This window comes from Elephantulus edwardii, unplaced genomic scaffold, assembly GCF_000299155.1.
Source record: "Elephantulus edwardii isolate Elephantulus edwardi_28Jun2011 unplaced genomic scaffold, EleEdw1.0 scaffold00010, whole genome shotgun sequence".
Lineage (NCBI taxonomy): Eukaryota > Metazoa > Chordata > Mammalia > Macroscelidea > Macroscelididae > Elephantulus > Elephantulus edwardii.
In genome coordinates this window covers 24,154,204-24,168,942 of record NW_006399760.1, presented here as the reverse complement: position 1 = coordinate 24,168,942, position 14,739 = coordinate 24,154,204, and the positions used below count along the sequence as shown (strand labels likewise).

The 14,739-nt window shown below is 39.8% G+C and overlaps 1 protein-coding gene across 1 annotated transcript in view; it reads right to left on the bottom strand.

Moving 5' to 3' along the window:
• Nucleotides 1-14,739, bottom strand: part of FMNL2 (formin-like 2) — a 375,555-nt gene that overhangs the window by 113,223 nt on the left and 247,593 nt on the right. Inside the window, exon 4 of the mRNA XM_006880775.1 lies at nucleotides 12,119-12,195. Coding sequence (XP_006880837.1) covers nucleotides 12,119-12,195 — 77 coding nt within the window. The remainder of the gene's footprint in view (nucleotides 1-12,118; nucleotides 12,196-14,739) is intronic.

Below are 14,739 nucleotides of genomic sequence, written 5' to 3'. Positions count from 1 at the left end.
AAGGTCTTCCTCTTTTGCATTATCCCTCCAACCTCCAATTATGATGTCCGTCTCCAAGTACTGGTCCCTCCTTGCAACATGCCCAAAGTATGTCAGATGGAGCTTCAGAATCCTTGCCTCCAAGGAGCAGCCTAGTTTCACCCTCTTTAGGACAGACCTCATTTTTTTCTTAGCAGTCCATGGCATATTAAATACTCTTCCCCAACACTGCAGCTCAAAGGCATTAATTCTCTTTCTATCATTCCTAGTCACTGTCCAGCTTTCTGATGCACAGCAATTAATTGCAAAGGCCATGGCTTGGATCAGGCACACCTTAATCTCCAGACTGACACTGTTGCTCTTCAGTCCTCCAGCTAGGCCCCTGACAGCAGATTTTCCCCATGCAATTTGTCTTTTGATCTCCTGGTAGCTGGTACCAAGTGTGTTGATGATGGAGCCAAGCAAACTAAAGCTGTTAACTATCTCAATCGCTTCATCTGTCATGATACTGCCAATTGGCCCAGTGGTGAGAATCTTTGTTTTCTTGATGTTCAGCTTCAATCCTTATTGAAGGCTGCAGTCCTTGACCTTCTGCAGCAAATGCCTCAGATTCTCCTCAGTTTCGGCAAGCAAGGATGTGTCATCTGCATAATGTAGGTTGTTAATGAGTCTTCCTTCAATCTTGATGCCACAATCCTCCTCATAGAGCTCAGCCTCCCAGATGATCTGTACTGCACATAAACTAAAAAGGTATGGCAATAGAATGCATCCCTGGCATACCCCTTTCCTGATTTTGAACCATGAAGTGTTTCATTACTCTGTTCTAATGACTGCCTCATGGTCCAAGTATAGGTAGGTTTTGCAGAAGCACAAACGTTAATACACATAACTCACATATATAAATACAAGTCTACTGGGATTCTAAGATCAAGAAAGTAGGAGAAAAACTATTTTAAAAATAAGGCTCCAAATTTAGACCCATCTAAGATCAAATCAATATGGATTGAAGCTCAACATCAAGAAAACAAAGATTCTCCCCACTGGGCTGACTGGTAGCATCATGATGGATGGTGAAGAGACTGAGATTGTTAACAGCTTTAGTTTGCTTGGCTCTACAATCAACATTCTTGGTACCAGCAACCAGGAAATCAAAAGACAAATTGACCTGAGAAAGTACGCTATCAAAGACCTCTCCAAAGCACTGAAGAGCAACGATGTCAGTGTGGAGACTAAGGTGCACCTTCCAGGCCATGGTCTTTGCAATTACTTGCTATGCATCAAAAAGCTGGACAAGGAGTAGGGATGATAGAAGGAGAACTGATGTCTTTAAGCTATGCTAGTGAAGAGTATTAAATATACCATGGACTGCTAGGAGAACAAACAAGTTCATCCTAGAGAGAGTGAGATCAAGCTGCTCCTTGGAGGCAAGGATTCTGAAGCTTGGTCTGACATACTTTGGACATGTTGTAAGGTGGTACCAGTCCTTGGTGAGAGATGTCATGCTTGAGAGGGTGGAGGGACAACACAAGAGAGGAAGACCCTTCATGAAATGGATTGATACAGTGACTGGGATAATGGGAGTAGCTGTGTCAGAAACAATAAGATTGGCACAGGATAGAGCAGGGTTTAGGGCGGTTGTACACTGGGTCGCTATGAGTCACAGACAACTCGATGGCACATAACAACAACAAGATCAAATCTCCAAGCTGTGTGTCTGTACTTAAGAAGGAGTATGTAACATAACACTGGACTAAGTCTGCAGCTTGGAGATTTGCGTGAAGTGGTTGGATTCTGGAAGATGGTTACTCGCATCTTCATGACTGCCGGCTATGGAACATTTCATTGGGTTTTTTTTTTTTATCGTCCACAATTGGGTGTCAGCTGACTGGCTCTGCTAGAGTTAGCTGACAATGAACGAGCTTTGGGCTGAAAGTCTCTTGGTTTACAGTCTGGCAGCACCTGGTGGGCATGCCTGTATTTAAAAAGCAGTACAGCTAGTGTTAAATTTATTTTGGAATGAACAGTCTCTAAGAGGTACAGCAGTGGTCTATTTTCTGTACTGAAGTAACTTGGGTTTGCTCTGAGGCTGAAAGCCGTGCCACAGGTGTGTCAAATGCCATAATGATTACCCATCATGGACAATGTTTGGTGGAGCTCCAAGATTGATTCAGGTTTGGAAGCAGGAGTGGCATCCTAAACCACATGCCTCTGGAAACTCTATGAACATAAAGAAACAATGATAGTTACAGAACAGGGTTCAGGTCTTTTGTTCATAGGGTCGCCATGAGTCATACTCAACTCGATGGCACTTAACAACAGCAACAAAAACAAGACCTAATCTAGAAAGATGATCCAGCAGAATGTGGAAATTATTAACAATACCATTAATAGCTTATGTAAGGAAAATCTTGCTCAAGATAATTAAAAATCAGTTGGAGCAGTGCATTGGCAGAGAGCTGTCAAAAATCTAAAGCCGATGTAAAAGACCTGGGATGAGGATATCATTCCTGACATCAGGTAAATATTGGCTGAAAGGAGATAATAAAAGAAAGATACTTACCTGTATTTTATTGAAAGTATGCAAAGGTATTACGTTTTTTTAATCATAACAAATAATGACTAACATTGTGAAGAGTGAAAATTCTGAATATTGTATTCATGTTGAGCCTGGACCTAGACTAACAGTCAGTCAGTCATCTGAACAGAGTAAGGGAGACTGTATTATTTAAAACTGGAAAGGTACGCACTCATGTTGTATCTTTTCACCAAACTTCTTCAATCTGCACGATGAGCAGCTAGTCTGAGAAACTGAACTATACAAATAACAATATGACATCAGGGTTGCAGAAATCAAGCAGAATCTGAAACACCCATGAGAAAGCTCAGAGATTATAGCCTTTATTATGGCTTACAGCATAACTTCAAAAACTCAAAAATCCTCACAACCTGCCCAACAAGCAACATCATGATAAACTGAGAAATGACGGAAGCTGTCGAAGATTTCGCTCTCACCAAATCTACGGCCAATGGCTAGGGAAGTGGCAGTCAGTAAATCAGATGTCATATTTATTGCTTTGGGGAAATCTGCCAAAGAGAACCTCTCTAAAGTGCTAAAAAGCAAAAATGCCAACCTGAGGACTCAGGTACACTTGCCTTTTTCAATTACTTCATACATGAATAAGGGAGACGAAGGAAGAAATGATGCCTGTGAATTGTGGTGATGGCCAAGAAAACTAAATGCACCATGGACTGTTAAAAGAAAGATCTGACTTGGAAGAATTGCAGTTAGAATGCTTTTTAGAACTAAAGATTGTGCTCATGTGAAACCTATATATATATATATATAGTCCAAGAAACAGATAAACAATTATAACAGAAACCATGCTGGGAATGCTGTATGGTTTAAAATCAGGAAAGGTGTGTGTTAGGACTGTATCCTACCTCCATACTTATGTAATCTGTAGGCTGAAAGATAGAAAGCATGTAGCAGAATGTGGCATTAAGATTTGAGGAAGATTCATCAACAACTTACATTATACAGATGGCACAATATTGCTTGCAGAAAGTGAAGATGATGTGAAGCACTTGCTGAAGAAGACCAAAGACCAAAGCCTTCAATATGTTGAGGATTATACCTCAACATCAAAAAAAATACCCAAAACTCCTCACCACTTCAACAACAGGCAACATATGAGAGATGAAGGTAAGACTGATGTTTCCAGTGATTTCTTTTGACTTAGATCCAGGATCAACACAGAAGGTAACAGCACTCAAGAAATCAAAAGATGTGTTATACTGGGAAAATCTGCTGTTAAGGACCCATTTAAAGTGCTAAAGAGCAACGTTATCAGTTTAAAGGCTAAGATATGCCTGACCCAAGCTACAGTATTTTCCAGTTTCCTATGTACACGAAAGCTAGACAACTAATAAGGAAGACTGAGGAACTGATGCCTTTGAATTATGGTACTGCTCAAATATACTGAATATCCCAAGGACTGTCAAAAGGACAAACAAACTGATCTTAGAGGAAGCACAATGAGGATAAGGATGGAGAAACTTCATCACACATAGTTTGGGCATGCTGTCAGGAGGGGACAGTCCACAGAAAAAAGACATTAGGCTGGATTTTGGTTTAATAATAAGTTAGTCATAGGGAATTTGATACACACCAACACACATGAACCAGCTTATCTTAAAACTACTTTAAAAAAAAAACCCAAAACAAAACAACCTACTTTCATCTTTTGCTTTCCTCTTTTGGTCCGACCCAGCCACCATCACCTCACAAAGCAGACAGGATTTCCAGGAGGGAACATTTTCACCATGAAATCACTCAGCTCTTTGCCCCTTCCTCCATATCTCCTCTTTCCTGCTTGCGAACTTGTCACACTCCTCTAAAGATCTCAGGTCCATTTCCCCAACTCACCAATGACATAGAGGAAACTGAGTATCTTTTGTAAGCCTTGGACTCTGTTTTCAGGACTAATAAAACAAAAAAGAATTTCTATACTAAGGAAGCATCATGGTAGATGGAGTTATGTGAATAGTTTGAAATTGTTAACAATTTCATCTTGCTAGGTACAACAATCAACACCCTTGACACCGGCAGTCAGGAAATCAAAAGACAAGTTGCAATGGGAAAATCTACTGTTGAGGACCTCTCCAGAGGTGTACCTGATCCAAGCCATGGCCTTCTCAATTGTTTGCTTTGCATCTGAGAGCTGGATGATGACTAAGATGACAGAAGAAGAATCAATGTCTTTGAGTTGTGGTGCTTGAGGTGTGGAGAGAAGAGTACTGAACATATCATGGACGTCAACAGAACAAACAGGTCTGTCCTGGAAAGGTGAAACCAGTTTGCCTGCTGGAGGCAAAGGTGTTGAAACTGTCTCACATACCTTGGGCACACTGTCAGGACAGGTCAATCCTTGGAAAAGAATATCATGCTTTGAAGGATAGAGGGTTAGCACAGGAAAGGACGACCCTGGATGGAATGGATTGACACAGCCACTATGGAAATAGAGTCAAGTGGCTCAGGATAGGGCAAGGTTCAGAGCCACTGTTCATAGGGTTGCTATGAGTCATAGTCAACTTGACAGTACGTAACAACAAAAACAACATACTTAAGGTAAGTTTTGCTAAATAAACTAAATTATTGCAAGGCAACCAGTTGCATCCTTTTTCTATCACAATTCAATCTTAATATCAAGCAAATTATTAGAAAAGCTGGACTTTGTGAAGAAGAGTGTGCCATCAGGATTGGAGGAAGACTCATTAACAACGTGTATTATGTGGATGACACTTTGCTGAAAGCAAGGAGGATCTGAAGCACTTGCTGCAGAGGATAAACGACTGCAGCCTTCAGTATGGATTACATCTCAACACGAAGAAAACAAATACATGCAGCAATGAGCCAATAGGCAGTATCATGACAGATGGAGAAAAGACTGAAATTATCATTGATTTCATCTTGCTTGGACCTGCAATAAACACTCTCAGTACCAGCAATTAAAGAGACATAGAGCACTGGGAAAGTCAGCTGTTAGAGACCTACTGAGGTCAATTTAAAGAATAGAGTGCACCTAATTCAGGCCATGGTCTTTCCAAACACCTGCTATGCATACAAGAGCTGAAAAATTAATAAAGATGACAGAAGAACGGACCCATTTGAGTTGTGGCACTGAAAAGTGCTCAATATCCTATGGAATGCCAGAAGTATAGATAAGCCTTGAAGAAAATGCAACCAGAGTTCTTTTTTGGAGGCAAGAATTGTGAAACTTTACCTCATATATTCTGGATATGTTGTCAGGAGAGGCTATTCCTTGGAAGGGACATCAAGCTTGGAATGACGGTCAGTAAAGGAGAGAAGATGGAATGATATAGAGTGTTTGTGCCAATGGACTAAAATATTTTGAAGATATAAGGATGGCAAAGGACTCAGATCTGTTGTTCACAGGGTCGCTATGGGTTGTACTCAACTTGAGAGCACTTAACAACACTGCAAGGCAAAACACCCTATTCTGATAGAAACCACCCAAGAGTTAACCAATGAAAGACTAAAAAAACTGTGGTACATTCACATAATAGAGCATTGTACAAAACGAAGAGATGATAGGAAACTCTTGTGGCTTAGTGGTAAGGAGCTATGCCATCAACCCCAGGAAACAAGGTTCAAATTTATGTACAAGAGAAATGAGCAATCTCCTCTCTCCATCTCTGAAAACATTTAGGTTCAGCTATGAATCAGTTCCAACTTGATGGTACACAACAACAAGGACTGACAAAGAAGTTTGTAGAGTGAAATACTGCAAAATTAGAAGAATTTATGTTGAGTGCCATGTATCAGTCAGAAAAGGTAATCATGGTTTAAGATCCCTATTATAAAAAGTTAAGGACAGGTTTAAGCAGATAGAATCATTTTTGGATGGTTATCAGGGATGGGAAGGGAAGGAGAGAGGTGGTAAACAAATAACTAAACTGAGTGAAAGGAAAAGCAATATACAATAAGGGATTGTTCAGACAGTAAAATTAATTATGCAATCAATTCTATAAAGGATTAATGTAATTTAAATAATTAATGCTAGAAAATGTGATTGAAATAAACATTAATATATGTAAATTTTACTCAAAGTTTTTCTTAAAATAAAGAGCTACCCTTCAGATTAAAGCCCCTAAATCTATCCAACTCAGACACCATTCCTACTACCACATGAATCCTATCACTTTAAGAGCCAAGCCATCTGACGTCTATGTGTCTACCTGCACCACAAGGTGAGCTTGTTCTAATAGGATTTGATTCATTTCAGAGGTATTTCCACTGGTTTCAAGACTTCAGATAAGTCATTATCTAATTCTTCTCTATTACTATAGTTATTAAGAGTAAGTGAATGGGATTATTTCTAGACCTAATTCAATCCAGCTCAAAGAAAATTCATTTTCTTCAGATTTCTCCATTTACAGACTCATATTAAAACTCAGAAGAAATCTTTTTGCTCAACAAAGCTGCATCTTAGAAGGTTATCTCAGCAGAACTTTAGATTTTTAACCCTGAGACTCAAGCATGTGCCAAGAATCATTTTCTTCATGTTGAGACAAGTATTTTTTTTAAGTGTTTTTTTAAGTGTTAAGCCTTCTTTTTCATTTTTTGGGAAGCACAATCTCATAAATTTTAGGGAGAGAGGGTAAGATTCTTTGCATACGAATTTTTAAGACCACGTTATATAATACAGAAGAATTATCAGTTATTATTAGCAATAGCTTTCATTTACTAAGTAACTACTGTGTGTCAGATTCAAATTATCACGTTTAATTTGTACAGTTTTACATATGAATCAGTCAGCAAAGTCAAATGGATAGTAAACTCAAAGAAGTGAGATAACTAATAAAAGTCATGTAAAAAAATGGAACCAAGGTTTTTGTTTGGTGGTGTTTTTTTGGTTTTTTTTTCTATTAGTCAAATGATATCTATGTGTTTACACAGCAAAGTGCTATGTAAAAAAATCCATAGATAGCCTAAGAAAATACAACGTGAGCACATCAGCAGAGAACTGCGAGAAGTCCAGGCTGGGTTTAGAAGAGGTCGTGGTACTAGGAATATTGTAGCTAATGTTAGACGGATCTTATCTAAAAGCAGGAAATACCAGAAGAATGTCTATCTGTGTTTCATTGATTATGCAAAGGTGTTTGACTGTGTGGATCATAACAAACTATGGCTGACTCTGAGAGCAATGGGAATCCCAGGACACTTGATCATACTAATGAGAAACCTATACTTGGCTAAGAGGCAGTAGTCAGAACAGAGCAAGGAAATACTGCATGGTTCAAAATTGGGAAGGTTGTATGCAGAACCTGTATGCAGAACAGATTATCCGAGAGGCTGGGCTCTATGAGAAGTGTGCCATCTGGATTGGTGGAGGATCTATCAACAATCTGTGTTATGCAAATGACACAACCCTGCCTGTTGAAACTAAGTAGGACCTGAAGCACTTGCTGCAGAGGGTCAAGGACTGCAGCCTTCAATATGGATTGAGGCTCAATGTCGAGAAGACAAAGATTCTCACCACTGGACCAATTGGCAGTATCAGGATGGACAGTGAGGAGACTGAGATTGTTCACAGTTTTAGTTTGCTTGGCTCCACAGTCAACACTCTTGGCACCAACAGCCAGGAAATTAAAAGACATATTGTGGTGGGAAAGTATGCTGTTAGGGACCTTTCCAAAGTTCTGAAGAGCAATGGTGTCTCTCTGGGGACTAAGGTGTGCCTGATACAGGCCATGGTCTTTGCAATCACTTGTTATGCATCAGAGAGTTGGACAATGACTATGGAAGATAGAAGGAGAATTAATGCCTTTGAGCTGTGGTGCTGAAGAAGAGTATTGCGTGTACCATGGACTGCTAAGAAAACAAACAGATTCATCCTGGAGAGGGTTAAACTGGACTGCTCCTTGGAGGCAAAGATTCTAAGGCTTCATGTGGCATACTTTGGACATGTTGTAAGGAGGGTCCTTGGAGAGGGACATCATGCTTGAGAGGGTGGAGGGACAGTGCAGGAGAGGAAGACTCTCTATGAGGTGGATTGATTCAGTGACTGGGGCAATCGGAATGGGTGTGTCAGAGGCAGTGCAATGGGCACAAGATAGAGCAGGGTTTAGGGTGTTGTACATAAGGTCATTATGAGTTGCAAGCGACCCGATGGCACATAACAACAACAACAACAACCTATAGATTTTATTTACATAGCACCCTGAATTCTAACAATCTCTCATTGTGATAATTTACTATTTTCATCATTAGTGAAATTTTCCAATTCACATTTCCATTTAATGAGGTTAAAGCAAAAAAGGTTCCATGATGAAGAGCTTAATTTAAGTTTGGATTTTCTGCTGGGTAAATGGACTCAATAGGTCAAGCCTTTATTGTACAATTTCATTCCACATAACTGTATAGGAGTAACTGTTGGTACACAGCCAGTCACTGTATCTCCATACATTCTTCCGCTGCTAAAGTAAAAACTTTCAGAGTGCTTCATACAGGTGGTGAGTAATGGAAGTCTGCAGCTTATGAAGATGTAAGAAATAGAAGAAAGCCTACAGTATTATAAACAACAAACAACTTCAATTGCTTGCAGACTGCACTGGCTTAAACTCAACCAAGGTTCTTCTAGTCAGCCAACTTTGTGTTGGAAATGATGGCTGTGCCTTGGTATTTGATGGTCAATTTCACATTATTTCAGTAATGCTTAAAGAAATGCCTTCTGACAATTTGTAGAAAGCCTGGCTGCAACTTTCTGCATGAGTCTCAGTCTAGAAGTGCCACTAGCATAGGACTGCGCCCTATCAAATAGAATCTATGTCCTGATGCACAAATGCATTCGAATTTCTTACGTTTGGATGTTCAACTGTATTAAATCACCACCACCTTCACCCCCAACAGACAAGCCTTGCTGCTTTGATCCCAGAGTTCTGATTAAATTATTTCCTTTCATGGGGGGGAAAAAAAAGCTGCCAGGGTAAGCTTTACAGGAAAAGGAACAGTGCCTTTTGAGCCAAAGCACCTGGTTCTACAGCTGTACACTATGCAGGCAAGTCACTCACCTTCCCGGGCCCCTTAACGCTTATCTGTGAGATAAGGAATTAGGTAATCTTTAAATGCTCTCCTACTTCTATGACTCTATGACTAGTGTTCTGTAGCACATTTTCTGGGACAAGGTGGTTCTTAGGTGCTGTCAAGTTGAGTCCTACTCATCACTACCCCATGAACAGATCCGAGCCCTGTCTCATCCTGTGCCATCCTCAAATAAGTTCTCAACAAACACACTGAGATGTCCTTTAGAAAATGCTCTTACGCTCTGGCATGAGTAAACGACATGTGCCTTTTTGCAATTTAAAAAAAAATTAATAAAAACAACAATGAGCTATCATTTCAACGTACGACAACAGCAAAATCATTAAATAAGAGAGCAAACAACACATTCTGTCAAGATTGTGGAGAAACTGTAATTTTCATATACAATGTTAGTGGGAATGTAAAATAGTGCAACAACTGTGCAAAAAGTTTGGCATAACTTTAAAAATTTGAAATGGGAAATACTATTTGATCTGGCAGTCCCACTACTAGGTATGTACCTTAAAGTAATAAGAACAGCAACATGAACTAATACATGCACAGCCATGTTTCTTGAAGCATTATTCACAACAGCAAAGGGATGGAAACACCCTAAATGTTCATCAACAGACGAATGGTTAAAGAAAGTATGGTGGACTCACCCATGGGAGTACTATGCAACACTCAAGAACAACAAAGAATTCATGAAACACTGCATAACACAGATGAAGACAGAAGGCATCAACTTGAGTGAAATAAATTAGTCCCACAAAAAGGGACAAGTACTGTTTTAAAACTCTAAAGAAAACTTTACACACAGAATCATTCTTGGCTCCCAAGGATGGGACTAGAGGGAGGAAGGAGTAAAGCTTCATAAATAAATACTTTTTAAGATGGGCAAGGGAGAAGTAATATGTAATAAAGGGAAAATCAGATGCTGTAGACATTGCAATTAATGTTCTAAAATAAAATGTTTCTAAATGATTAAAGGAAAAACCAACAAACTTTGTAGTCTTTCACTCAAATCACAATTTAAAAAACATGAAAAGGAAAAAGTTGCCAAATAGAGTTGCTGCCATTGAAGTTGTTGTGTACCACAGAGTCAGAACCAAACCATAGCTGACCCTCCAGCAGGTTTTCAGAGGCAGTAAATCACCCAGGAGGAGCCTGCTCATCCTTCTCCTCCAGAGCAGTTGGTGGCCTCAAACCATGTGCCTTCAGGATTGCGACACGTAGCTTCTTGCCACTAGGCCACCAGAGCTTCCTGTCAAATTGGGTGAGTACCTCATATATATATATATATATATATGGAGTATCTGGATGATGCAAACGGTTAAGACTTAGACTACTTACTAACCAAAAAGCCAAAAAGTTAATAGTTCAAATCCACTCAGAAGTGCCCAGAAAAACAGGTCTGGCAATCTGCTTGTGAAAGTTTACAGCCTTGAAGGCTCTATAAGCAGCTCTGTATATACAGGATCTCCATAAGTAGGGATATACAGTAATTACCATCAATACCAGCAGCACCTGACATTTGGTTAGTATTCATCCAACATCACCTTGGAGACAAACTATCTTACTTTAAAGTACTGTACAATTATGCCACCCCAGTGTTAAGAATGAACCTGGTAAAGTTGTTACTTACTGGAGGTAAATCAATCATGTTATTGTATGTGCGTAATTCTCAGAACCCTTAACGTATTGATTGTCCAACTGTGTGTACCCTAACTGGCTTTTTTTACACTTTGGTCCTAAATTCTTGAGGTGTCTGATTACAGAAACTAAGAAGGGAGTAGAATTGTGATGATGGGGTCAAAATATCAGGGAACCAGCATCTACCGTCTTTTGTCCAGAGTTGTTGTTGTGTGTTGTCGAGTTACACTAATGCGAGCCCTGGTGGTGCATGAGTCAAGTGCTTAGTTGCCAATCAAAAAGAATACTGTTCCAGTTCACTGGGTGTTCTGTGGAAGAAAGACGTGAGAATCTGCTTCTGTAAAGATGTCCACCCTTAGAAATGCTACAAAGCAGTTCTATGGCCTGAACGGGTCCCTAAGAGTCAGAAATAATTTAACTTGATGGCACTGGGTATACAATCTTTACAGGGACATACCTAGCTAGCTCTTTTCTTCAGCAGTATACCTGGTAGGTTCAAACTGTCAACCTTCTAGTTACTCATAGTATACCTAACCAGTGGCCTCTAACTCCAAGGAAAAGTACCCTCAGCAAGCCAGCATGGAGAGCAACAGGGAAAGCCTAGGATTTATCAGGATCTCACACTCCACTTGCTGGAGAGCCATGTTTTCATGTGAGACCAAGCAGTCATCATGGGCTGTTCACATAGTTTGCACTCAAATCAAGAACCATCTGTCATGATTCTATTGATTTTTGTATGACAAACCCTACAACACTTTCTAAAAGCATCCTACCATCTAAGCCTCTGTTTAAACTTACAACAACTGATAAAGAAATTTAATTCTTCCAGTATAATTAATTCCCTTTATGAGGTTTCAAAAAGCCTAGATGGGGCACACTTACCCAATGTGGTTTGTTCTTAAAGAAATTTCCAGTTCTCTTAGCACTTGTGTGGATTCTTGAACACGCCGCCTGAACTTCTATAATTCAAGAAAAAACAATATTCTCACTAAAGGCAGCTTAATTATGACAGGTTTAACACAGTGTGAAATTAACACCTGATTTACTCACATTTTTTTTTTGCAAAGCACATTTTTCTCATCATAAATATTAGTTTATGAAAAAGTATTAGAATAGTATATGTACATACCTTTAAATGGTTACATGTAAGATTATTGTTTCATATCTCATATATTACAACAATATTCACCAACACAACCTAGGTGTCAAAGTCATCAAATCCACTCTGATGTGAAGATTCATTTAGGAGAACTTCCAGGATTCATCACATAGCTGTACTCACAACTAAGATTAATCACAGTGAATGGATACAAAATAAAAGAGACCAAAAAAAGTACTGAAGGGAAGTCAGAGAGAACCCAGAAACAATCTTCCAAGAGTTTTTACCCAGTTGAGTCACACAGGACAAACTTAATTCTCTGGCAACAAATTATGACAACATATAACATGCTCAGCAACCAGGATTTTTAATGGGGACTCATCAAAATCCCAGAAAAAAGCTAAGTGTCAAACACAGTATCATTTACAATAGGCACAGGAGCCATTCTTATCAGGGAGTGATGGGAACAATCCCAAAACCCAAATTCTCAATTGACAGTCAAACTAACCTTGTAAGTAACCTGTTACATTAACTCTTTTCTAAAAACGCAACAAGATCCAGAAATAAACATTCACAGCTTCCTATATACCCCTGAGTTCTCATTCAGGTTCCTCCCCTGGAAAAGTGCCCACTTCCCCCTCAAATCCCAGAAAGCTTTTTCTCAACCCTTCTTGTTTTTCTTAGGTGCTGTTGAGTTGCTAGTGTCAATTAAACCCTCATCCATCTTCCAGCACACCCGCAAGTCTTTTTTCTTCAAGGATTTCTTCTCTGCTTATAATATGCTCACTTCTCCATTCTCTGATCTCCAAGATATCAAAAGGTTCCATTTCATACCAGTTCTTTTGTATTCATTTTTCTGCAGAGATATTTTTCATGTCTAAAGTCTTGGGTCACTCTAGAAAAAGAAAATTTTATGTACGATGTCTTCTTAGAAGAGTCCTATGTTATCTGTGCTGCAGACTTGAGCCAAAGAGCTTCTGAGAACGCTGGCCGAGGATGTCAGCGTCCATCTCCCACTGCGGCCACAACAGCAATGAGCACAGAGTCATCCAGCTCCAAGCATCTGATAATGACTCCACAGACTGGAAGAAGAGCACCCAAGGCAAGAAGGAAAGGAGGGAGGCTGGAAATGAGGATTCCAGAGGGTGGGGTTGGAAAAGCCATGACACAGGGTGACCTGGTACATCAGTGAAGCCCTGAACACTGCTCAGGGTGGCACGCTCCTGTGACCTCGTTCTCTTCTTCTGAAAACCCCTTATTATCCATCAATTGCATCTCACCAGGGCCTTTGAGGAAGAAGTTTCAGTCTCCCCCTGACTCTCACTCCTGAAGACCTTTCAAGATATTTAGAATCTAGAAACAGACAGTGATTGGCTTGGCTTTGATTTAAAGGTCTGCTCTTGATCTAAAGGGAGCTCTGGTGATCTAGTGGGTAAGGAGTTAAATCACCAACTCAAAGGTAGGTGGCTCAAATATACCAGCAGCTCCACAGGAGGAAAACAGATAATCTCCTCCTGTTTTATTTACAGCCTCTGAAAACTCACTGGAGGATCAGCTAGGAGTCTATTCTAATTTGTGGGCAATGAGTTTGTTAGCACATTTTGTGTGTGAGTTGTATATCTGAATGCATCTGATGAGATGAATAAAATAAGGAATTCTGTTGTCTAGATTGGTCCAAGAAATGGTGGTGTCATCTATAGTTCAGTGATCTAAGCTTAGATACCCCTGAAAACTAAGGTTATACGACATCCTTAGAAGAATAAAGGAACAGTACTGGGTGAACAGTGTACAGACTTAACCGTATCCCCACAGAACGATCAAAAAGATAGTGGCCCTGCTGACACCACAAATGTAGCAGGCTAGCTTCCAGAACTGTAAGATAATAAATCTAAGGTTTCTTCAGCTACTCATTAACCTTAGAAAATGAATACTGAGTCTATCTACGTTCTGTGGCCTTTGACAAGTATTTGGTATTCTGGGCTATCCAGCCGAGTCTCAGTCCATTGAATTCTGTCTCCTTCACTGTTAGTCTCTGCTTTTGTTGGGAAAGGATGTATCTTAGCCATATCATCAGCCAAAGGGCTGCCAGGTACTGCTGAGAACATAGCGGATTTAAGTCAGGTTCTGCTAAGGTCAAAGAGATGCTTATCAAAACAAAGCGACTACGTCCAATAGTTTTCTTGCTGAGTCTTCAGGGTTTTCTAAGAATACTATCATGTCATTAGCATAGAGGGATAATTTTACCTCCTCGTTGCCTGTTTGGATACCTTTTATTCCCTTCTCTTGTCTTATTGCTATTGCTAAGATTTCCAAAACAATATTGAATAAAAGAGGTGATAGTGGGCATCCTTGCCTAGTTCCTGTTCTTAAAGGGAATGCCTTTAACCTCTCTCCATTAAGAACA